This window comes from Euphorbia lathyris, chromosome 5, assembly GCF_963576675.1.
Source record: "Euphorbia lathyris chromosome 5, ddEupLath1.1, whole genome shotgun sequence".
Classification (NCBI taxonomy): Eukaryota; Viridiplantae; Streptophyta; class Magnoliopsida; order Malpighiales; family Euphorbiaceae; genus Euphorbia; species Euphorbia lathyris.
Genome location: NC_088914.1, coordinates 70,194,673 through 70,221,233, shown reverse-complemented (window position 1 = coordinate 70,221,233; position 26,561 = coordinate 70,194,673). Strand labels below are relative to the sequence as shown.

General features: G+C 34.4%; 2 protein-coding genes across 3 annotated transcripts; one reads left to right on the top strand and one right to left on the bottom strand.

The window, feature by feature from the left end:
• Positions 1-6,471: 6,471 nt before the first annotated feature.
• On the top strand, positions 6,472-10,816 carry LOC136229561 (BTB/POZ domain-containing protein SR1IP1). Its single transcript, XM_066018432.1, has 5 exons — positions 6,472-6,729; positions 6,828-6,897; positions 7,850-8,464; positions 8,546-9,091; positions 10,078-10,816. The coding sequence occupies exons 1-5, from the start codon at positions 6,674-6,676 to the stop codon at positions 10,624-10,626; spliced, it is 1,836 nt and encodes a 611-aa protein (XP_065874504.1). The 5' UTR covers positions 6,472-6,673; the 3' UTR covers positions 10,627-10,816.
• Positions 10,817-20,097: 9,281 nt separating this feature from the next.
• Positions 20,098-22,873, bottom strand: LOC136230290 (uncharacterized). 2 transcript variants are annotated; one of them, XM_066019323.1, is made up of 4 exons: positions 22,634-22,873; positions 22,042-22,227; positions 20,779-21,171; positions 20,098-20,276 (listed from the first exon to the last, which is right to left on the bottom strand). In XM_066019323.1, exons 2-4 carry the CDS (start codon positions 22,120-22,122, stop codon positions 20,208-20,210), a joined length of 543 nt encoding a protein of 180 aa, XP_065875395.1. In that variant the 5' UTR covers positions 22,123-22,227; positions 22,634-22,873; the 3' UTR covers positions 20,098-20,207. The 2 variants fall into 2 exon arrangements, with proteins under 2 accessions (XP_065875395.1, XP_065875393.1); XM_066019321.1 differs by having other exon boundaries at positions 20,112-21,171; positions 22,634-22,867.
• Between the last annotated feature and the right edge of the window lie 3,688 nt (positions 22,874-26,561).

Here is a 26,561-nt window from a genome sequence, read left to right as displayed (position 1 = left end):
ATGTGGAAAGGTGTTTCAACACGCCCTCTCCCATTCACTCGCCATCTTTGTCTGCGTCTATTTCCCTAACATCCATTACTTCCCCAAACACACAAAATCCCTAACCCGCCACTCCTATACATCCACAATCAGAAACAATAGACATTACCAAACCCAACATTCAACCTACTCACCCCATGACAACTGATAGGGGTAAAAAACCCTTATCTTTAGGTACGATTTTTAGGACGGTTTAGTTTAGTTTTCCTTCAATAAGCGAGCAATTCTCGCATTTTTATGCATGTGTGCGTATTAGTTAGGTTTTGTATATGTTTTATTTACTTTTGTAGTTTGAAGTCGTTTTCTGGCCGTTTTTGGATATATATTGCCAAAATAGCACACACGTGAACTATCATTTATCTATTGTGGCTAAATGATCCAACAAAGGTCGCACCAAATGGAGTTTTTACTCAAATCTAGCGATTGGTGGGTCAATTTGGCCTTTGAACTGACGGCATTTGGAGTTTATGTATATGTGCAGGTCAAAACAGGAGCAATTTCGAGCGAAAATCGCATCTCGGGACCCTCGGTAGTCGCTCGGTGCATTTAGACATTTGTCGCTCGTCGAACTGGCCTTTATAGGCCAACTCAGCGAGCTGGCACTGCCAGTGCAATGAGCTGGCAGTGACCAGCTCGGCGAGCTGCGCCTTGAGAATTATATATAGAGTAGAAAGAACATTTGTGCCCAAATCCATACTTGATTGTCCAATCTCCCCCCACAAAACTATTTTAATTATATATGCTTTTTTTTAAAGGAAAAGAAAAACTTTATTAAGATTCCTCAAGAAAAACGTTACAAATAAAAGGAGGGGGAACATGAGTCCACAGTCCACAACTAGACTCATAACTGGTAGCTCTCACTAGAGTATGCGCTACACGATTCACTGATACAACAGTTAATAATATCTGCACAAAGGGATTTCTAATTAGATATATTAAAACCAATCACAAATCTATACTATGAAAAGCATTAACAAATGTTTGAGAATCAGATTCCAGAACAATGCACTTGTAAATCCATCTAAGATATCAAATGAATTTATTAAAACAACAAAACTTTTATCAAAACAATATTTTATTGATAAAAGAACGGATTCTACTAAGTTTTAGAATCAAAACATAATTTTCTAGAGGAGAATAAATACTTTTTAGTTTAAAATAGAACTATAAATTTTTATGAAAGGAATAAAAAGAATTGGGTTAAAAACAAGGGAAAATTATAAAAATGGGTCAAATGGGAGGCCCATTTACATATTTAACCTATTTACTCAACCTACTACATATCTAGACTGATTTTTTGTGAATTTCCCATAATACCCTCAATATTTACGCGCGTCTGTCTCCCTCCCGTCTGACTTTGCAGATTCAATATTATGCGAAGCCTGCGAAGCTAATGTTTGGGTTTACTTGATGAATTTAATTAGCATATAGACCTGGCAATTATCGTGTTCGAGTCGTGTTCGTGTCGTGTCATTTCGGGTTCGTGTCAAAAAGAGTAAACCCAAACCCAACCCAAAAACTTTCGTGTCAAAGTCGTGTTAACCTATTCGGGTTAGTGTCGATTTCGTGTCGTGTTTTCGGGTTACATGTAATTTTGTTATGCGTATATATTAATAATAACTCTTAAAAATATAAGAAGATTTGGTACTGTTTTTAAACATTTTATATCATTTTTAGATTAGTATGCTAACAATAATTATCGAAAAGTTCGATAATATCATGTTAGAGGGTTATGTAATGTGTTTATAACAATTTAGGAAATTCAAATTAATATTTGCAATTAATAATTATAATTTTATTATCTTTATTAATAAAGTGACATAAAAAAACATGAGAGAATATAACAATAATTTTCAATATCCGTGTCATTTCGTGTCGTTTTCGGGTTCACATATCAACACTAACCCAACCCAAAAATTAGCGTGTCAGTTTCGTGTCAACCCAAAAATGACCCATTACCTATTAAGCTCAACACTAACACTAAAAATCCGTGTCGTGTTCGTGTCGTGTAATCGGGTCGTGTGTCATTTTGCCACCTCTATTAGCATATGTGAAGCCTACGAAGCTAATGTTTGGTTTACTTCATGAATTTAATTAGCATATGTGAAGCCTGGATGTGTTTTGAAGCTAATTCGCGAAGTGGTATATAACAAAAAATGCCAAACAACAACGGATTCTAACATTAAAATCATAACATTATCAAAATTTACAACAAGATTGCCACAATAAACTCCTAACAAATCACTTCAAAGTGAACCTGACTAATCTGGACGGAAATTTCTCTCTCTACAGGAAGTCCAGACCTTTTGGGATGGACGTGTCCCATGGTGCACACCAAGATTGGCACAATCTCTCCTAACCAATCATTTTAAAGTGAATGTGCCAATCTTGAGGGAAATTTCTCCTTATACATGAAGGAAAGTCATCTCCCCTGCAGCCCAATACGCCGCCTTCTAGAAAGGGATGTTATGTAATCAACCACCTTCAGGAAAAATTAATCGTGTTAGGCAGGGAAAAAGACGATTTTGGCTTGGCGAAATGAGGATTAGCGAAGCATGCGAATGTAAATGTGCAAGGAAAGAGATGATTTTACTTCGCTAAACGATGTTTTCACGAGGTATGCAAGGTTTGAAACGTGACGATCTACGTCGCATATCGATGCTTTCGCGAAGTCTGCGAGGGAAATTATGAACTTTTCTACTCGCAGACTTCGCGAACTAATCGATTCGTGAAGTAGATCATCACGTTTTAGGCTCTTTCTCTTCGCAGATCTTTGCGAAATCATCGACTATGCGAAGTGATTTCATGGAAAAACGCAGAAAAAACAGCAGATACTTACATTTTTCGCGCCTTTCACCCTTAAAAGCGACAATAACAATATGATAAACTGGGAAAAACGATGGAAATAACGTAGAATAACCATTTCTTTGATGGTAACAAGAAGAAAGAAACCAAGTAACAAGCAGGAACAGGAAGATGAAGAACCATGGCTTCGTTTTCTAGGATTAGGAAGTTGCAGAATCAAGAGATGAAGAGAAGAAAAAGAGAAATTCATTGTGATTTGGAGTAATGGTGCAGATTTCGTGCAATTTAAAGGAAGATAGGAAGATCAAAAGTCTTAGAATCATTAATGGAGCCAACAGTCGTTTCGCGCACCCAAGGAGAAGAGGGGAGAAAACGTTCGCGTAAGGGGAAATGGGAAGGTTATGGGTATTATGGGAAAGTCACACAAAATCAGTCTATATTTGTAGTAGGTTGAGTAAATGGGTTAAATATGTAAATGAGCCTCCCATTTGACCTAGTTTTGTAATTTTTCCTAAAAACAATAAACAGATTCCATATAAGATAAAAAAAAGTATAGAATTAAAATAGTTTATTTTGTAAAATTCCTTTTGAAATAAATTATATACTTATGAAAAATAAATAAAACTATAAAAAAATTTCTCAAATGGGTTTCACAAATGCAGTCAATAATTAACTAAATAAAAAAAGAGTGAAGGATGTTATGCTCCTAAATGTGTTACCTTTTGAGTATGCCTCCAGTATCTGATGTGGATTCTGCATCGAGAGTCCTCTTAAGAGCTTTTGATCTCTAGATGTTTGACGTCTATTGCCTCGAGTTGGAATGAAATGCATTTTGGGTCATTTAGTAACTTTCCCTTGCATTTTTTCCTTATTTATTTATTTATGCTACCCATATGCAATGCAAGTAAACAATTGATTCTGACCTTGCTAAGTCCACCCAACTATTGAGTTAGCCATGTTCGGAATAACAATAACTTATCAAAGTCTCAACTCTAAAGGGTACTCAAACCGTTTGACACCTCAAATATTATCAAAGTTAAAAAAATAAAAAACTTTATATAAAGAGAATCTATGCTTGTTTAGCATTTCTATTCATACAAATACTCAATGAACATCTATGATTGTTTAGCATGTTATGCTACGCACAGATTTTAGACTAACAACAATAATACATGTTCAATACAAAATATTAATGAACATTACAATCCCTGCAAATTCATAAAGAGACAGACTCTGATTTATCATACCTATTCAAGTGAAAACAATAATCCATAAAGTATTGAACATCTATGCATTGATTCTAACATTACTAAGTCCACTCAAAGAAAGTACTTAGACCAACATCAACATCATTTCTGTTCATACAAATACTCAATGAACATCTATATGCTTATTTAGCATGTTATGCTACACACAGGTTTTAGCATAGCAACAACCAGGGCCAGCCCTGGGCATAGGCCGGGGGTGCGGCCGCCCAGGGCCCAAGACTAAAAAGGGTCCAAATTTTTTAATTTTATTGAATATATATTATGTTTTGTTATAAATGTAGTTATAATACCTATTCAGGTCTAAAAATGAACCAAATAATATGATATTCTAGGTAAAATGGGTTCAAATTTCTATTTTAGACTTTTAAATACAATTTAAAGGCCCTTTATCTCTAATTTCGCCTGGGGCCCATAAAATGTCAGGACCGATCCTGACAACAACAATAGATGTTCAATACAAAATATTAATGAATATTACAATCCCTGCAAATTCATAAGCACACAAACTCTGATTTGACATACCTATTCAAGTGAAAAGAATAATCCCTAAAGTATTAAACATCTATTAATAACAATAAGTTAGAGCAATCTTCCCATGTTATACTATTTAATCAATCTTCCTATATAGACAAGCATTGTTAATATCCCTACAAATTCATAGGGAAATAGACTCAGATCAGTTCATACCTATTTAAGTGAAAACATAATCCTTGATGTTAATAATACTTCCAAATAAAAAGAGCCAAGATATACCTATCTCAGCAGCACCCATAATAGCTTCACGAAGTATATTGCCAGTGGCAAGGAATTTGAAGTGTATCTATAAGAAAGACCCACCTGTAACATGAATTTCAAATGCGAAACCAATGTAGCTCTAACGAAGTAAAAAAAATAAAAATACCAAAAGAAATATGAAAAAACCAAACGAACGCGACACATGAAATCCAAAGAGAGGGATGTGAGAGCTAAACCCTGAAGCATCGAGCTCAAGGAAGAAACCTAATTTACTCTGTGGAATACATTATGTTTTGGTATATATATATCTGAGCTAAAACGTTAAAACGTTTAAGCGCGTTATAACTTTGGAATAAGTTTTTCTCCCCACGAAACTTATTTCATTTGCCGTTATTTTTTGTTTTTAGACAACAATGACAGTTACGTAGTGTCATCTGATTATTAAGTATCTTTTCGATTAAAATTGTGTTTTTTTTGGATGACAAATGTGTGTCATCGTAACGCCACATGTAATTCGAGGTTGTTTGCACTTAAGATTTCAGATGACAGAAATTTAAAATAGTGTCATAAAAAACATTCAGATGACACAAAAACAAATGTCTGTCATATATAATGTGTAATGTGAAAGGGAAAATAACATAGTTTGGGATCTCTTATATGAAAATTTGGAAAACTATATTCTTTTTTAGAATTAGGAGGGTCATATAACTTCTCAACCGAGTGGTACATGGGTGGAAAATCTTCACTTGCACCCGAGGAAAAATTATATTTGATAGTGGAGGTCGATACAAATAAACTATCATCAATTTATATAGGTTCTTGAAACTTGTAGTTTCCTACTAAAAGATGCCTCTCGAGCGAGCCTGAATTAATGTGGGATCAAGATAGGTGCCGAAACAAATACTTTTCTAGAAGTATATTGAGTTGCACTTCAAATGTCATTCTCTTTCCTTTTCACTTTCTAATTTCTCTTATACATGTAACTGAGCAATGGAAGATGCCCCTCAAGCAATTATGCAAGATCTAAGGCAAGCATCGGTATAATGTTATTCTCTTGGTATCTTATTGTACCTTTTCTCGAGTACCTCTTTCATAACTTGCACCGTTTTAAGAGACTCAGTCTTACTTCACACCCGACAATATGAAATTATATGGTCTATATATGGCTTAATACTATCTCAATCCATTGAATTTGTCACTTTTTGTCACTTAGCGTCCTGTGCTTAATGGCCAACCTTTCAACCCCTAAACTTAACGGTTGTGACAAATTTAACTACTTTTTACCTATATGAGAGTGACATAACACATACATATGCAACCTAATATTAGCAATTTAATTGGAGCATTCAAAAAGTTCGTATAGAACTTTGCTAAACTAAAAGGAAAAGAAGAGAAGAAGTGGATTGGAATAAATCTCACATGGCAAACTTCCTAATTAGCCGCCAATCAAAATCCATCATTCTATCTCATCCAAAATCACAGACCACACCACACACACACACTCATAAACCTTAATCTTCTAATTTGTATATTGACCCTTTGTTTGTAGTCACAATTACAGAAAATGCCATTCCCCTACCTAGCTAGTCTATAACTAACACAACATGCTACTGTCTGTCCAAGTCTCTTTGTTAATTTTGTGAGGTTCCAAAATGGACACTATTATCATCATTAATTGCCTCTGAAAAAGCCTCCTAACGAAACAAAACAGTACTCAACACTATACACATGCATATTTGGGTATTTCTCTACATAATAATTGTTTGTTGTACACAAATGGTTCTGATACAGAATATAGTTTCCTCTCTGCCCTTGGTCAGGACACCATGTCCTTCAAGAATAAGGAACTTCTGTCCTCTGCAATGAAGAGAACTAGTGAATGGTTTGCTTAATTCTTCTGATTCTCTCCTTTTTGTCTTTTAATTTCATTACTTTGTATGTCTCTGAAATCGGTATATTCTATATGATGAACTTTTGCAGGATTTTCTCCCAGGAAATCCCCAGCAATATCACAATTCATGCTGGAGGAACTTCCTTTTCATTGCATAAGGTTTTGTTCTTTATTTCTCAGTTCATTAGTGTTTTTCCAAATCAAATCAACAATTGCTCAAGAATTTTAGTAGTTTGATTTGATTTACAATTAGTACTACAAAATTCTTGAGCATTTGTTTGGAATATCAAATCAATAGTTTAATATCTTGATTCGTTATTTCTTTTTCATTAGCATTGTTTTGGAATAAAAAAATTGCAGGGAATGAATTCAATTACAATTCCATCAAATTACCTTATTGTTAAAAGAAAACATGGAATTCTGTTGGATTTCATGAGAAATTGAATTGAATTCCTCCAAAATATAGCAAAATGAATGTTCCCAAAAAAGGAGTAGGTCTAGACATTACACTTAGTTTGCATATGAAAAATGGGACAAATTTACACCATTGGCGTGTCAACTTTGGCCTTACTTTCTTTATGACACTTGAACTTCAAAATTGGACATAAAATTTCTTGAACTTTGGCCTTTACTACTGTAAACGTCCGTCCATTTTTAGAGGTGATGGAAAATGATATTCTAATCAACTTTAATTCTTGAACTTTTTGGTTTTGAATTGAAGTCATTTCAGTGTTTGTTGGTTAGGAGAGGTGGATGTTTAGAGAATGTAAGAAAATGTTAGATTTGGGAAATCGAAAATGTGGTTCTTTGAGAAATGTGGTTTTAAACATCTTTAATTATTGGAGGTTTATTTTGAGATCATCAACACCCAACTGTTATTTTGAGGCCTTTTACTTTCATAAGGGACTTCTAAGTTAGTGAAAAGCAAAGTTCAGGACTTTCATATCCGGTTTTGAAGTTTAAGGGTCATAAAGTAAAGTCCAAAATTGAGGGGCCATGTGTGTAATTTACCCATGAACAATGAGTAGCAAGAAGAATGATTAACTAGTAGATATAATTTTGATAATTGCTTGAATGTAGAATTGTTTGTTGCTTCCTACTTTCTTGGCAGTTCCCATTAATCTCAAAGTGCGGATACATAAGAAAGCTAGTATCAGAATCTAGTGATAAAGATGTTACTATTATTGAAATTCCTGAAATCCCTGGTGGACCAGAAGGATTTGAACTTGCAGCAAAGTTCTGCTATGGAATTAACTTTGAAATAGGCACAGACAACATTGCTCTCCTTCGATGCGTGGCCGAGTATCTAGAGATGACAGAGGACTATGGAGTTGGAAATTTAGTGTCAAGATCTGAAGCATACTTGAATGAAGTAGCACTTACGAGTCTTGCCGGGGCAATTTCTGTCTTACATCTATCCGTAAACCTCCTCCCACTGGCCGAGCAAGTGAAATTGGTGAGTCGATGCATCGATGCAATCGCATTCATGGCCTGTAAAGAAAGCCAATTTTCTATGTCAGGTAGGTCTAATGGAAGCAATGAAGGTCTACATTCTTCAGTTGTATCACAACCGAAGCATATTGTTGATTGGTGGGCAGAAGATCTAACTGTTCTTAGGATTGATTTATTTCAAAGAGTTCTAGTTGCAATGATGTCTAGAGGTTTTAAACAATATGCCCTTGGTCCTATTCTAATGCTTTATGCGCAGAATTCGCTACGAGGTTTGGTGAGCATTCAACTCGAAAACTTACTTCTGTTCATTTGAATATGTTATAGTTTACAAGTATAATTTTGTTTCCTGATGCAGGAAATACTTGGAAAAGGAAGGAAGAAAATTGAGCTGCAGCTAGAGCATGAAAAGAGGGTTGTTTTAGAGACAATTGTAAGTCTTCTGCCAAGAGAAAAGAATGTACTTTCAGTTAGCTTTCTATCAATGCTTCTTCGTGCTGCGATATATCTCGAAACTACAGTTGCTTGTCGGCTTGATTTGGAGAAAAGGATGGCCTTGCAATTAGGACAGGCTGTGTTGGATGATCTTTTGATTCCTTCTTATACATTTACTGGAGACACATTGTTTGATGTGGATACAGTACAGAGGATCATGGTGAATTATCACGAATACGAAGTCGAAGAAATTCAATTCGGATACCAGCAGGCTGATCATGATGAGTTTGTTGCCCCACCTCCAAGTGATATGGAACGTGTAGCGAAGCTGATGGAAAACTACATTGCTGAAATTGCCTCTGATCGTAACTTAACTGTAGCCAAATTCATCAGTCTTTCTGAACTTATCCCCGAACAATCCAGGGTAACTGAAGATGGGATCTATAGAGCCATAGACATCTTCCTCAAGGTGAGCTTTCTTATATTTCTGAAATCCCTACTTTCTTTAATTTATGAAGATAAAAATGCCAACTTTTTCCAGGTATTTAGTTTAATTTGTAGCTTTACTCTAAACTTCAGCTTGATCATTGTATCTTTCAATTGTTCTCTGGCAGACTTATTTGACTACAAGTTTAATGTTCAAATAGGTGGCCTTTCTAACAAATTCTGAGACTGTTTTAAGAAGTATAAAGGAAAATGGCACATTTATGGTAGTTTTCAAACTTTTTTAGAGGAATAGGGTAGAAATGGACATTTCAGAGTTTCAGGGGAATTTAATTCACCCCGCCCGTCATATTGGCGGACCTAAGAAGCGTGGAGTCAAGTATATGATGAATAATGAGAGAAGAAAATGAAAGAGCGGATGAAAATGAGAGAGGAAGATCGAGATTCGGGGTGGGTTGTTGTTTTAATTTTAGAATTGGATTTGAGTTTTACTGGTAAAGTGACTGAGTGATTTTGACTTGACATGAGTTGACAGGGAGAAGGATTACGTCCCGCCTGCATAAAAATCGGATGTAAACGCATCCGCCATCATAGTTAGTGGATGCTGAATACATCCGTCAACAAGGGGAGGGAATGTGCACACAACTGTCTGCTTTCCTTCCAAGCGTGCCTTTCCAAGGCACGACAACCCTGCATGCAGGGTCTACCCGCCTATGGCAAGCGGGCACGCAATGCATCCGCCTGCCATAAAGGCGTATGGGGCCAGATACTCTTTGTCCTCCTCTTATATTGGCGGACATAATACGTCCCCTATATGACCAGCAGGGTGCATTAAGTTCACTCCAAACTCAGTAATAAGTCTATTTCTACCCTATTTCTATAAATTGGTTCAGAAACTACCCTAAATGTGTCATTTTCCCGAAGTATAAGGATTAATGATTATGAACAAATTGAAGTTTAGGGACAAAATTTATGAACCTTAAGTGGATTTTCCTGTTATGTTTCTAATAGGCTCATCCCAATTTAACTGACATGGAGAGAAAGAAAGTGTGCAGCTTAATGGATTGCCAGAAGCTTTCAAGGGAGGCTTGTGCTCATGCTGCACAAAATGACAGGCTTCCTGTTCAGACAGTAGTTCAAGTTCTATACTATGAACAACAGCGTCTTCGAGACGCAATGGACGGGAATCTCGTAAGTGGTGGAGATCCCCCTGCAATTCCTACTAAAAACAATCTATATTCAACTGATATTCATCCAGTTTCTGATGAGATGTCTAGTCTAAAAAGAGAGAATCAAGACCTCAAAATGGAGCTTGCCAAAATGAAAATGAGAATGAAGGAAATGGAGAAGTCTTCTAGCACTACTAACAGATCAGCAACAGCTAGTCCAGTTATGAATATTCAACCATCTGCTGATAAACCTCCTTTGCCTAGAAAATCATTTATAAATTCTGTGTCAAGAAAGCTTGGAAAGCTTTATCCTTTTGTGAAAGCTGATGGGGATTCGATTCCGAAAGCTCGGGGAAAACCGGGCAAGAGTCGGCGGCATTCCATATCCTGAAACATGGGTTCAATTCCACTCTGCATTGTATTAGATTGTTTGGCTTTGTTTATTGAGCAAGGTTTGAGAAAAACTGGTAGCTATCTCCTTTTTTTTTTTTTACCAGTAATGTTTTCCTTTCTTTTGTGTGATATTCTTGTACATAAGACATCAATAAAAAACATAGCAGCCAATGTTGTACTATTATCCATCCAATCTGTTTGTATAAATGTATGTGTATGAGACCTTCTCTTAGATAAATTAGGTCTCGAGTTCGATTCCTATTTGTGTTCTGAAAAAGAATTTAAGAGATGAACCAACCAAGACGTGGACAAGGGATTTTTCGGAACTATATGAGTTTTCCGAGAGCTTCTCTTGTTCTTCCTTTGGGAGCTCAAGATGCTTTCTTTGTTGAACTTAAGACAGTAATTTATGCTACTAAAATGGTGGCAGAGAAACGGTCCCCTCTTTGGATTGAGAGAGACTCTATGTATATGATTAAGCTTCTTAAATCACATTTTACTAGTGTTCATAGGGAGCTGCGTCATGATTGGCTTTATTGTCTTTCATATTATGGATACTAATAGGATTCGATTCTCCCATGTTTAACACGAAGGAAATGGAGCAACTGACTGCTTTGCTTCTCCTCAGCGGTGGCAATATTTCCACCCGTTTGCTCTAGTTTCGTTCATCTTCATACTAGTAGAACTTACCACTTTAGATTGCTTTAGTTAAGCTTCGTTTATTTTCATTTTAGTTTGAACTCTTTTGTATTTCATTTCCATACTTTTAATAAAGTTGATTCGTTGCATTTGTTGAGTCGTTGTCCTCTGGTCCCATTAGGGGCTGACTCTCTTTGTTTTGCAAGACGAGGTGATTTTGCCCATGAGTTAATATCTAAATCACTCTGCTAAACTCATCTAATCAAGGCTCTTCCACAAGGCATAGGAGAAGCACCGAGTGCTTACAAGGACATGGTACTTGTGGGCGTCTTTGTAAACACCCGGTACTTGCAATAAAACCCTTAGATATTGGGATTCATATCTCGAAATGTCTCCATGGTCCAAGTCAGCCCGAATACTTGATAGAATTCATTTTTGCCATGATATTAATGCTGCAAAATCAATCAATGTCTATAACCTTATTGAGGTCACAAAATGCAGAGTAGTATCAATGTATGTGTGGTTGGTCAGTGTCTAAATTATTGAATTCCTTTTGGATAAAAAGCTAGGAATGGGTTGAGGGACAGTCTATGCTCTAAGCTATATTATATACAAGACATAATAAAAAAGCCAAGATAGAATATGCTTTCAGAAATAATAATATATGAATGAACATTATTGTTGATATAAAATGGTATGGTGTATATATATCTGCTACCCTGGAAGCTCCCTAGTACATGAATAGTTGTTTTCTAAATTATTGACATTGGAATCTTGTGGCAGACAATCTCAATTTCCTAATTGGTGGGGTAAGTCTTTCATGTTATATTCAAGAGCAAGAAATAAAACATGCATTGTATTCTTACACTCCTTTTGCTTTAATCTCCTATAAAGGACAACTATACATCTATCTGACAACTATATATACATACATTGCTTTCAACCTACCATATATTTTGATTCCATTCCATTAAGGGTAAGATTAAGATTTATTAAGACACTTTTAGGTGGTTGGTGTCCTTATTCAGAGGTTTTTTATACACTAATCGAATTCGAGACCTTAGATGTTCTTTTCATTCAATCTACATTGCATGGACACTCCTATTTCTATGTTTTATGTCCGTGTATGTATCTGTTTTCATTTCTGTTTCCGTTTGAAAGCTATATTATGAAAACTATATTTCAGAAATAGCATTTCTCGATATCTTCTTTTGTATCCATGCAACATAGCTCTCAACTGATAATGCATTGAGATAATGCTTTAAGAGGTTTCTATTGAATATGTATGAACTGATTAGCATGCCATGGTTTGACTTGGATATGTATGAACTGGATATCATGCTCTTATACGAGGCATGTAAATGAAGACTGTTATGTTATGACTTGAATATGTATGAACTGATTAAGGTTGCTCTGATTTGACTTGCAGATATCAGACAAACAAGTTAGGCATGAATAGGTAAAAACTGATTAACAAGTTAGACAAACAATTTGAATTGATTAGGTATGAAATGTAGAAATTGTATGAACTGATTAGCATGTATGCACAAGTTAGACACACAATTTGATGAATAGGTATGAACTGGTTAACATGCCCTGGTTTGACTTGCATTAAATGTCTACCTGAAGTCATGAAGTATATACATTTGTATTTCAAAATAAGAATGAGTTGTTCATTACAGAATATTACGTATATGCACAAGTTAGACAAACAAGTTAGGCATGAATATGTATGAACTGATTATCATGATCTGCTTTCACTTGCATTAAATGTCTACTTTGTATTTCAAAATAGGAATAAGTTGTTCATTACAGAATACGACATATATGCACAAGTTAGACAAGCAAGTTAGGCATGAATAGGTATGAACTGACACTATGCCATTTTCCCTTTCATATGACACAAGATACATGACAGACATTTGTTTTCGTGTCGTCTGAATATTTTTTGTCACGGTATTTTAACTATATGTCATCTGAAAGCGAAATAAAAAATGCGCTCGATTTTCAGATGATATTACGATTACAGAATCCTGTCATCCAAAAAAACGCGCGTTTTCGTTAAATTTGATGCGCTCAACAGATGACACCTCTAATAAATGAATGTCATTGTATGTCGAAAACAAAAAAGCGGCAAATGAAATTTCACTTATGCGGTCATACCAAATTTTAGGCGCTCTATTGTTTGACTGAAATTTCAGCTGATATATAAACCCTCTCTCTAATCCCAAACCCCAGTTTAGGTTACGCAAGAGCTTCATCCCTCTCTATCTCCATGGCTGATTTGAACATGCAATCACCGGGTGAGTTCGAAACACAGTACTGGTAAGTATCTATTGATTTTCATTGTTCCTTACTCTCTCTTTTCCTCATCCGATTTACTTTTGTGTATGTCGATTTCAGCAGCTGGAATAAGGATCTATTGATTTAAAGGGTTAGATCTCTCGCTTAGATACTGATTTAATTGTATTCATTGTTAGATTCACCGCTGTAAAGCTTAGGTCTTTATCTTTTTTAACCTAGGGCAATACAGTGCCGGTTGCTGAAGATGTTCTGATTTCTTTTTATTTGAACATAATATTTGCAGGGATAGTAAGAATGCTACATGCGAAGGCTGACTAAAGAGATTGTCAATCAGTTCTTGCGTTTAGCATATGTGAAGATTTCTTTAACTTATTGAGTATATATTGTTGTTATGTTGGTTTGAACTGATTGGTTGAATGTATGATGTTGTTGTGGGTAGTGCTGCTGAGATAGGTTTGCAATATATATTCCACTTGGATTGTTATCTGAATGAGAATGTGTATGTATATGAACATAAAACTCATTCATTTAGGAAACTAGCCTGATTTTGAGTATATATATATATATATATTGATATGTGGGTTATGCTGAAAATGATGAACTTGCCTGATTCCTTTCTATTTTAACATGAGTTATGCTGATGAGATAGGTTGATAATATATCTTCCACTTGGCTTGTTATTTGATTGAAACCATTCAGAATGGTGATGGGTTTTCGATGCTATCAGCATAAGTTATGAACTTATGGCTAGAGCATCGCAGACTTCATCACCATGGTCACTTTTCAGCGAGTACAATCCAAGTGGCAAGTATATTGTAAAGGGTTATTTATGTGCATTGCTATTAATGTTCATTGGGCATGTAGCATGTTATGTGTCACTTGAATATACATATGTTTCATATCAATACAGGCATACTATTAATAGACATACACGAATAAGTTGTCTACTTGATATTCTGTTTAGGAAGGTAGCTGATCATGCATACTCTTAAAGCTGAAAATGATGAACTTGTCTGATTCCTTTCTATTTTAACATGAGTTATGCTGATGAGACATATGTTTCATGTCAATTTAGCATGCTATGTGTTATGTGTCTATGTATGAAGCATGTTGGCTTGTTTTATGTTCTGTTTAGGAAGTAGAACTGATTCAGGAATATACATATGTTTCATATCAATTTAGCATGTTATGTGTTACTTGAATATACATATGTTAGGAAGTAGAACTGATTCAATTTAATAGACATAAACGAATAAGTTGACTACTTGTTATAGCATGTTATGTGTCACTTGAATATACATATATATGTCTACTTGAATAAGTTGTCTACTTTGTATTGCCTATCAAAAAAGGATAGTGTGCAAGGGGGGTATTATGATGTGACGTGCGAATAGCATACAAGGGGGGGCGTAATGTGCGAATAGAAAGGAGATTTGGATGCTAAAGAAACACTAGAGCTGGATGGATGGAGTAGAATATTGGAGGGGCATGGAGCCAACATTGAAGATCAGATTGATTACCAAGTACATTTGTAATCAGTAATCATTCTGTTCTTCAAGAATGGCTCTATGCCATCCAGTAGTCCATACCATCCAGCTCAGTGTTTCTTTGGCATCCAAATCTCCTTTCTTTAAGAATGTGCAGATGGTAACCAAGGATATCTGGATGATGGGGAACCATTAGAGTTAAATGGCGTCAAATACTAGCGGGGCATGGAGCCAACATTGAAGACCAGATTGATTACCAAGTACATTTGTAATCAGTAATCATTATGTTCTGCAAGATTGGCTCTATGCCCATCCAGTAGTCCACACCATCTAACTCAATGGTTGCCCCACATCCAAATTTCTTTGCTATTCACATATCACGCCCCCCTTGTACGCTATTCGCATGTCACATCATAATGCCCCCCTTGCTTGCTATTTGCACATCATATATCCCCTGCATGCTCTTCAGTCCATCTCCTGGCAGTTGCTACATAACCTGCCCTGTTGCTGATGTATCGTTCAGCAATTCGCTCTCGGCCAGGAAATGACCCCTCAATGAAGGGCTCTACCAACAGTCCATAAATATTCCACAGCAGCTATAAAATGCATAGATAAATTAAATTAGACCCCAAACATGAGTAGATAAACTAGACCCCAAACATGAATAGATAAATTAGACCCCAAACATGAATAGATAAATTAGACCCCAAATGCATAGATTTATAACATCATCTTACCGTGGCAATACTATGGGCAGGGCGATCAAGTAGCTGGGGCATAGAAACATGCCCCAAGGGACCGATATTAGGATGATAAATTTTGGTCCTGAATATGACCTGCGAACAATAGTAACGTCATGAGTGTATTTACATATATATGAACTGATTTATGTGTGTTAACAAGTTTATGCATGTTCTTACAACTGGAGGTGTGGAGGGGAAATCGACAGGAAAGTCCATGTGGACTATCAATACACCTCCTTCATAAGGGGTGTTTGGAGGGCCCTTCATCACGGCAGTCCATTGCCGCCGGTCAGGACCATATATATTGACAAGCCACCTGGGTGCCTCATATCGGAGTAGGGAAATCTGAAACTCAACATTACGATAGAGGTTCCTTATAAGTCTATCCATGCTCGATATAACTAGAGTAAGTATAGTGTTAGGTTGCCCTGGGTGACTCTTGAGAATTGTTAAACGCTTCGTATTTATAATGTGGGTGGGTAAGTGAAGGGTCTCAGAATGGAGAAAGGGTAAAATGAGATTAATTAGGTCTATCTGTATATGGTACGTAATTAATGAGCATCATCAATTGGTTTTGCAGATATCAAGACTTTGGGGATTCTAGGAAATGATGACTTAGATATGCTGCAGTTCAAGTTGGATTTGGCTTTCCAATCAACACCACCACTCCTCTTGAAAGATTGACTACATATTGAGAGATTCGGAGATGTACATTGCTTATTTTTTTTTACTTTACTACATTCAGAAATTTGTGTAGTTCAAATGTAAACAGATTATGAGCATTAGTCTCCAATAAAATTAAAATCATTGATATACAGAAATTCTTGTTCATTTGATTATTGTTCATTTCCAGATTCATTTGAAGAAGAAGGCAAGGAGTGACATTTACGGTTAAAAAAATATCATCTAAACAACAATAAAAAGACATTAAAATAAAAGAATCTGTCATCTAAAATAAATCTATTGACATGATTGATTAAGACCTATGTCATCTGATACAAGTTACTACGACAGAAATTATTATAAAAACTGTCACCGCGAATACCAATATGCCAATTTCCCATATAGCTACTTGACATTTTTAATTATTAGTATGTCATGTGATGACATTAAAGGTGACGTTAATAAATAAAAAGATGCAGCGTAACAATATTCATATGACAGTACGAAACTAGGCTGATGTCATGTATAGTATCTTCAAATGACAGAACCTAACCGTCGTCTGAAGGTGCAATAGTGTGATTATCATGATCTCGCGGGACGACGGTTTCTAACCATCGTCTGAAGGGGGTTTTGGCATAGTGTGATTATCATGACCTGGTTTCACTTGCATTAGATGTTTACTTTGTATTTCAAAATAGGAATAAATTGCTCATTACAAAATACGACATATATTCACAAGTTAGACAGACAATTTAGGCATGAATAGGTATGAACTGATTATCATGATTTGGTTTCACTTGCATTAGATGTCTACTTTGTATTTCAAAATAGGAATAAGTTGTTCATTACAGAATACGGCATATATGCACATGTTAGACAAACAAGTTAGGCATTAATAGGTATGAACTGATTATCATGATCCAGTTTCACTTGCATTAGATGTGTACTTTGTATGTCAAAATAGGAATAAGTTGTTCATTATAGAATACGACATATATGCACAAGTTAAACAAACAAGTTAGACATGAATAGGTATGAACTGATTATCATGATCTGGTTATGATTAGGTATTGCATCCATTGTTTTCTTTATCTCCATGTCTTCATATTCCTTCATGTTCTTCATTTTCACTTGTTCAACCTCCAACTCTAATGTTTGTGGAACTGCTTGGTGCTTTCCCTTTTGCACACCATGCCCCATTGCATGCTCTTCACTCCATTTCCTAGTAGTTGAATTAAATTCTTCCATGTTGCTGATGTATTGCTCGGTAACATATTCTTGCCCTAGAAATGGCTCCTCACTAAGAGGCTCTATCAGCAGCTCAAATATATGCCACAACAGCTAAAAAATGCATTATTAAATTAGATCAGTGTCATGGATAGTTGTGTAGCAAAGAAATAGATAAAAAAAATAGTGGCAAATCTAACCGTGGTAGAGGGATAGGAAGGGCAAGTAAGGAGCTGGGGAAGAAAGATCATCCCCAAAGGACTAATATTAGGATGATAAATCCTAGTCTTGAAGCGAAACTGGGAATAGGAATAATTTGATCAGTGTATATGCATATTATTATATGTAATATTACAATGTATTAATAAGCTTTGTGTTATTACAATTGGAGGTCTGGAGGGGAACTAGAGAGGGAAGCGGATGTGGATTTCATATACACCTCCTTCATAAGGGGTGTATTGAGGGCCTTTTATCATGAAATATGAAAGACCGTCTTAGCTAGTCTCCATTCAGAGGACCTGCATAGCAGAAAACATGAATTAGAAGAAAAACAAGAATAATAATAATGCACAACTCTTGGGTGAAACAAAAAGTGGGATACCTCGATAGTTGAGGAGACACATGAGTGACTCCTGTCGGAGTTTGTCCAACTCCAACTGCATGTGTATGTGGAGGCATTCAATATCGGACTGCATTGTATGCTTAAGATATACTGATTTATGGACTTTTTTAAGCTTAGGATAATACCCCAAATTGAAAAGGGTGTTCTATCTATAGCGGTTTGAGGGTATTCAAGTGAAAGGTCATGGAGAAACGGAAAGGGTGGAGTCTGTTGTTGCGTTATTTGCATTGAATTTTGGTCTAATTAATGATTTTTTTTTTTTTGCATTGCAGATAACAAGACAATTGGGTAATAATTTTTGGAGAATGAAGATGAACCATTTGTATTTCACATCGAGTTGCTATTGTTTTTATTCTTGACTAGATTCAACAATTTGAATTAAACTCTTGTATATCCAGATTATGAGTATTGTGTGTAATTAATTTCAAATATCTTTGATATATATATATACAATTTGATGTTCATTGAGTACTATATTATTTCATTATTAAGGTACATATATGAATTGGCTTCTAAGTCAATCTGGATAAAATCCAGAAATTTCAAATGAAATACCAGGCAAAGAAGAAAGCAAGTCATATTGGATTAAAAAAATACCATATAAAAAACAATAGAAATACAAATAATAAAACGAAGGTATCATATGAAAAAAAAAAAAAATCATTGACATAATTGATTATATCATCTATAACACATTTGCCAACTCCTTTAACAGGAATTGATGATCCATGAGAAAATAGGACTATGCTCAATCCATCTCTCATATTCAATAGAAGTTTTCATCTTTATGAGCTTCATCCTTCAAGATGAAATTCGTTTTTTCGCTTTGCCTTCAAAGCCAAAAGCATAAATTTCTTCCAAGACACAAAGTTCTTTCCATTCAAGCCATTTGAAGAAAGATTACGAATATTCTGATACTGATTGTCATCAGAATTGTGACGATTCTTATCATTTTCCAGATTTAGATTTTGATTTCCACCTCTCTAACTTCCAAGGTTGTAAAAGACGCTAGGCGCTAGTCGGGCGGACATGGCCCTTACTGATTAATCGGATTTGTATTTTTTGTATTTATTTATTTTTTTATGAAATAAAGTATTGTATAAATACAATTAATATCTGAATTATACTAGGTAAAAATAATAATATAAAATATTTAAGATAGAAAAGCATACATATTTTGATATTATTTACATTAATGTCCTTAAAAAATAACAAATAGATCAATAAAATAACATTTATAGCAAAATGTGTCAAAATAAAATAAAATTAATATTCTTAAAATTAAATTTAATAATTTAAGGTTTTTTTATTTTTTTGTTATTTAATATTTTTTTAAATTAAAAAAATTGACATAAAATTTAAAGACCAAATTTTTCAAAAAGACTGCTTGGGAGTCGCCTAGACCCATCTAGGATCGCCTAGGACTGCTTGAGACCGTCTAGGAGACCAAAAATCGATCAACCGATTTATGTCGTCCGATTAGTGGAAATCGGGACGGTGTTCTAAAAATCTCCGCCTAGGCGCTGCCTTGGCCGATTTTTAGAACACTGCTGACTTCCACGATCTTCACTATTCTTACTATTGTTGCTCATTCTTCCTGTGGATTAAGAAGAATCATATGCTTCCTCTAATTTAGTTTGCAAAACTTGCTATTAACTGCTTGGCTTTCGCGGAAGGAATGATTAAGCAAAAGAAACATTTAGCAAAGTAAAAATTAAGCTAGAGAAAAAGTAATTTGTATCTTTCTCATTGTCAATTAACAAACTATACATTGTCTTTTTTACAAAATCGATATAACTAACTTCTTCCTTTCCCGCCAACACTCTAACTAACCATTGAACCATCCCCTAACAGATTGCTAACTAACTAACAGACTAATTAACGCCTAAGCTCCTTAAACTTCATTCTTGATGCAACTTGCTTTCTTTACATTCAACAAAAGACCAGAACAAACATAGCGATCCTGAAAGATGACGATGAGGCCATAAATGAATTAAATTGCACATCCGAAATTAAAAGAAAATGTCAGAGAGCTATATTAGTGGTAGATTATCAATACATGTAGACATGTTTTAAATCCGCGAGCTCCACAAAACGAAACTGATGTCAAAACGGATAGTATGGTATTAGACCGACTGTTATATTATATGGCTATAGATAATCCTGTCTGCTTAAACAAGGATCTGAAAAGGCAGTCATTCTTGAGTCATTTTAATGCTTTTTGCAAGCCAGAGAAACACAAAACACCCAAATAGGAGCTAAAACTAGAGAGGAAAATCCATACAAATGAGAAAAGAGAATTAATTAGCCGATATGAAGCAGTCTAAAAATGTTATCATCATATCATATCCACTTATGAAGAAGATATTATGGTTTTAATTAGTCATATTGAGACTCAACACTTGGAAAAGCCAAGGAGGCTGCTGTCTTAATTTTTGATTTTGATAAGCCAAAGTATTAGGAACCTGAAAAAGCCCCAATTCATGGCCATTATTTGATTCTTCTTCTTCTCTTTTTGTATTCAAGCTGAAACAAGTATTAGTATTATTCCTGTTGTGACTTGATCCAGTTGAAGAGGAAGAAAAGGTTGCTCCTGAATCTGATGTTAATGGTGTCTCAAGTTTCTTCCTTCTTCTGTTGTAGTTTGAAGGACCCAAAGTTAACTCAATCTCACTTTCATCTGTTTCTGCTGCATATTCTTCATCAGCTGGCCTTTCCAAATCCAGTTTCTTTATAGACTTGTGTGCATAACTTATATTGTTCTGATCTTTACTTTGTAATTGTGGATTAGGCCTTTCTTTTCCAATGTTCCTCATCAATAGCTTTTGAATTCTATATAGACGATGAAGTTCATGTACCTGCAAACATATCAATAATTAATTAATTAATCAGCACTAATGCATCAAAGCCCCCTTTAAAAAACCTGAACTTTAAAGATGTCTCATAAGCTCTTATAGGGATGTAAAGGGGACGGGACAGAGTAGTGAATACATCCCATCCCCAGTTTCAAGATTTAACAAAGATTCCCCGTCTCCGTCCCCAAAACTGAAACGGGGAGCTGTCCTTTCCCTGCGGAGATTCCCATCCACCCCATTTCTATTTATATATGAGCCACTTGAGTCTTGATGACTAGTTAATTAACCCTAACTAAGTACTCAACACTTAACAAATAATAATAAAAAGGGGATAAATAGAGTTAATTAACTCTAACTAAGTCCGTAACACTTAACAAATAATAATAAATGGGGATTTTTCTGTTATAGGGATACCTACGGGGATACCTATATTCCCACCTCCACCTCCACCCCGGATTGCTGAGGACACAAAAAATTTGTATCCCCATCTTGGAATTCTTATTGGGATCTGCCCCCGACAGGAACGGAGAATCGCAGTCTCTTTACAACCAAGTCTCTCAAATTTACTTAAATTGATCTATTTACTTCTGAAATTATTTAAGTAAGATATTGACTTCTTCAACTTTTTAAAGTGATATAGACAAAATCATCTCTTACTTTACCATATAATTATTACTTTACTACATAATTCTAAAGATTAATTGTGTTATTCTAAGTAAGTTTAGCAGACTAACTAGACATTCTAAAAATTCAGAAGTTAGAATCAATTTTTCACCATGAATCTCATTTACAAGCAATGAGTTGACTCTTGAATCAAACCAAAAAAGAAACCATAGATAGAGAGAGAGAGAGAGAGAGGAGAAGAAAGAGTACCTGGTGTTTAAATGTTTCTTCATGTTTTAAAATGGCCATTCTCATGTATTCCTTGTCACAGGGATTAACAAAATTCTCCATTAAGGTTTGTGCCTTGTCTTTGAGCTAGCTACTTCCCACTTATAAATTTCCTGCTACAGAATCTAGAATCACATCTCCAGATTACCTTCTTCTCCTTTTATCAATCTGCCAAGATAGATAGAGAGAGAGAGAAAGATGAGTGTTAAAGCCAAACACCCAACTATAACATGAATGCACTATATTATAAACACATCAAAACCTATTAATATTTTGTCTTATAGCATAATAGCTACTCCTTTTTGACCAATCATCAACACTTCCATTTACAAAATATCTACTTGCAATAACCATAATATTTATTATTTCATGTCACTTAGTATTTACTTCTTTTATCATCTTTTGTATTATTCCCCCACAAAAAATAAAAATAGCCAGGCAGCTATAAATACTGCCTGGAGTTGGAAAATCAAATTATAACATTATTTAGTAATTCTTTTCTCAAATCCACTGCTACTTCATACAATTGAATGAAAGAAGAAAGTAAAAAGAAAAAGATGAATGATCTTCTGACCTGAAATGATCTGAGAAAGATGAAAGATTAAGAAGGAAGAAAGGCAATGGTTTGTAGTTATTTGCAGGAAAAAAAGCTAAAAGGCAGATACTGCATTCACATTGTCCATCATGATGAGTATATACTGCAGAAAAAAGAATAAAAAAGTAATAAATAAAAGAATTTAAAAGATTCTTTATAGTATACACAGAAATCAAAATGTAGGAGCATTTGGGGGTTAGAGGCATGCCAAACAAATCTCAGTGGTTCAGCCAATTGAATTTTAGTTTTGTGAATAAGATGCCCCCAGACAGACAGGTCCAGCACTGAGCCTATAATAAAGTATTCATTTTTATTTTTTTTATTTTAATTTTAATTTTTGAGGATCACAAGAAGGGGTGATCCAGTCCAGTCCAGACAATCATAAAAGAAAAAACAGCTTAGGCTGTTTTTGTTTAAATGAGGAATCACATGCAACTAAGAATTTTATATATGCTTTTTCAAAAAAAAAAAAAAAAAATTTATATATGTTAATAATAGTTGTCTTTTTTGTAGGCTTAATACATCATTTGCCCCCTGAACTTGTCCAAAATGATTGATTGGCCCCCTGAACTTTCAAAGTGTTTCGATAGCTCCTTGAACTTACATAAAATGTTCAGTTAGCTCATTGACCTTGCATAAAATGTAATCAATTAATCACTTGGCTGTCAAGGTAAGTTAAATACGGAATATATGTTGCACGCATCTTAAAAAAGTAAAAAGACCAAAGATGCGATTATAATATTAGAGAAGAAAATGTTTTATAGTTGAATAAGTAAGAAATTATGTTTAAACATGTTTTAATCTATTTTGTGAAGTATGTAATAATATTCTAAAGCACGTATAACATATTTTCTTCATTTGATTTACTTTTTTACAACCGAATGATTAATTGATTATATTTTATGTAAGTTCAGTGGGCTAACTGAACATTTTATGCAAGTTCAAAGGGCTATCAAGACACTTTAAAAGTTCAGGGGACCAATCAACTATTTTAGACAAGTTCGGAAGGGAAATGATGTATTAAGCTTTTTTTTATTATTATTATTATATGTTTATTCATAACTCTGATGAGGGAGATTTAGGTGTCATGCTCATCCATCTCCTCTCCTCTCCGGGCCCGCCGACAATTAGATCTCCACCGTACATAAGAAGAACTACAATACAAATACATGAATGAATAATATAAAAGTTTAGACTTTTCTGATGACATTTATTACTTACAATTACATATTCTTTAGATTGTCTCTTCCAATTAATATATGTTCCAATTAAAATATATTTTCAGAATTGAATACCAGATCTAATATGGTAAAACCCCATTTATTTTTTGATATATAGTTTTTTTTATGGATATATAGTGTTTTGTTATTTGTTATTATAATAAATATTGAAATTTCACTTGTATAAATTAAATTAAATCTGAATATAGTAATTTTAATTTAATAAAGATATTATAATATAAAATTTAATTTAATTCACCAAAAATAAATTAACATAACAAAAAAAACAATACACGAATTAAAAAATTGACCAATGTTAAATTTAATTCGACATGAGACTCCACCTTTCATGTTAAATTCCGAGCATCTTGCAACCGGATAACCATTTGTGTTCCTATCTGATCTTAGATATTGTACCTCAAGCCTTCTAAGCACCTCAAGATCTTTTAGCTTTAGGTTTCCGACAAGTTTAGCTCTTGTCGAAACCAAGGGGTTCCGAAGTATACTCATGGACACTCATATTGTCTTGAGAGCATCCCCGTTACGGGCTATAGTTGTACTGTTCATAATTAGGTGATATGTACATTAATCAATTTAAATGCATCATTCTTATCAAAATTACCGGCATGTGCATACTTAAGATTATTAACAAAAACATATGGATTTCTCCCCACCAACCCAATATTTCTATTATCATTAGATGAAATGAGTTGGAAATTATCTTTACATAAAAAAGAAAATTAGAAAAAAATGATTGAACCATATAAGTTCTTATTCCTGTAATTATAATTCTTATTCTTGTTACCATATAAACTTATTATAATCAATAATCAATCTAATTTCTAAGAAAATTGAATACCGATTATATGTAATAATAATTTTGTGGTACATGATGCATTTTAAGTGGGTGTATATACATATTAGATAGATAGAGTTGGTGGACTTCCATTACTGGGTTAAAAGAATACCCCCCATTAAATGCATCATGATGATATATTATTATTTATCTGATACGAGCCCATGTGAATGGAAGGTGTCGAGAAATCAAAAATCTTTTGACAAGTATAATATCCGAATCAAACGGTTCAAAAAATAAAATAAAAAATCCAAGAAATTTTATATGGTACACATTAAATGTACTTTTGCATATGTATATAAAAACTAGAGAAACCAATAATGGATGATGTATTATGGATACATATACTTTAGGTAGATCTCTCTCTTTTTGTTTTGCAGAGCTGGAAGTATTTGTCACTGTTATGTTTGGACATTAATAATAAAATTGGATCTGATAATTACTAATAAAAGGGGACAAATTATACTGAAACCCAAAAAATTAATATAAAATAAAAATAAATTCATCTATGTATGTATGTATTGTGGTTATCAAGATAAATATTGGCTTAATACATCATTCCCCTGAACTTGTTCAAAATGGTTGATTGGCCACCTAAATTTTCAAAGTGTCTCGATAACCCCTTAAATTTATATAAAATATCCAGTTAGTCCCCTGAACTTGCATAAAATGTAATCAATTAATCACTCGATTGTAAAAAAGTAAATTAAATGCGAAAGATATGTTGCACGCATCTTAAAAAAGCAAAACAACCAAGATCGGGGTATGTGATTATAATATTAGAGAATAAATTGTTTTATAGTTGAATAAGTAAGAAATTCTTTTTTAACATGTTTTAATCTATTTTGTGAAGTATGTAATAATATTCTAAGACACGTGTAACATATTTTCCGCATTTGACTTACTTTTTTACAACCGAATGATTAATTGATTACATTTTACGCAAGTTCAGGGGACTAATTGAACATTTTATGCAAGTTCATGAGGCTATTGAGACACTTTGAAAGTTCATGGGGCCAATCAACTATTTTGGACAAGTTCAGGGGGCAAATGATATATTAAGCCATAAATATATGATCACATTCACATGGATGTAGGCCTTATATGAACAAAACTTTCTCAATCTGTTTTTATATAATATGTTTAATTGAAGGAATAAAAAAGAATTAAAATAGGAAGAATAATATTGAAGAAAGTGAAGGAGGGGGTAGCTAGAGAGTGACATGGAAGCACGCGTTGCCGGTGAGAGGAGGAGCAGCCGTATGGGGAGGTGGGTCCATTGGGGTTGCTGAAAAGCATGACTGACTCACTCCATGGAGACCTCTCTATGTGTATCTACACTAATAACACTATACTATACACTACTTGGAGAATGAATGCTTATTATGATGAGTTTTATAAATCTATATGTTGATAAGGAAACAATTCCTTACAAGTTATACATAGAAAGCACAATAAGAGTGTAAGAAGAGGCACTACGGGGGTTACGATTGAATCTGTGTGATAGTGTATCGATGACGGTGAGAACTCCTTCGATGAATGAAGTAAGATAGAAGAATGATGAAAACGAGACCGTTGACTGTCAATCCTATTCTAACACTTATGTTAGGGGAGTTTAGAACGAGAGAATTAAGTAATTGAGTAATAATTGGAATAGATATATATGTGTATGTACCTTGATTATAGAGTCGCATTCTATTTATAGGATGTCAAAGGAAAATTCGATGGACGGTTAAGATGTTTCCCTAACTTCCTTAGAGGACGAGTGTCAGCTTTCGAGTGGTGAATGTATTTTAGGTAGTTAGTAATATACTTAAATTAAGATTCATTA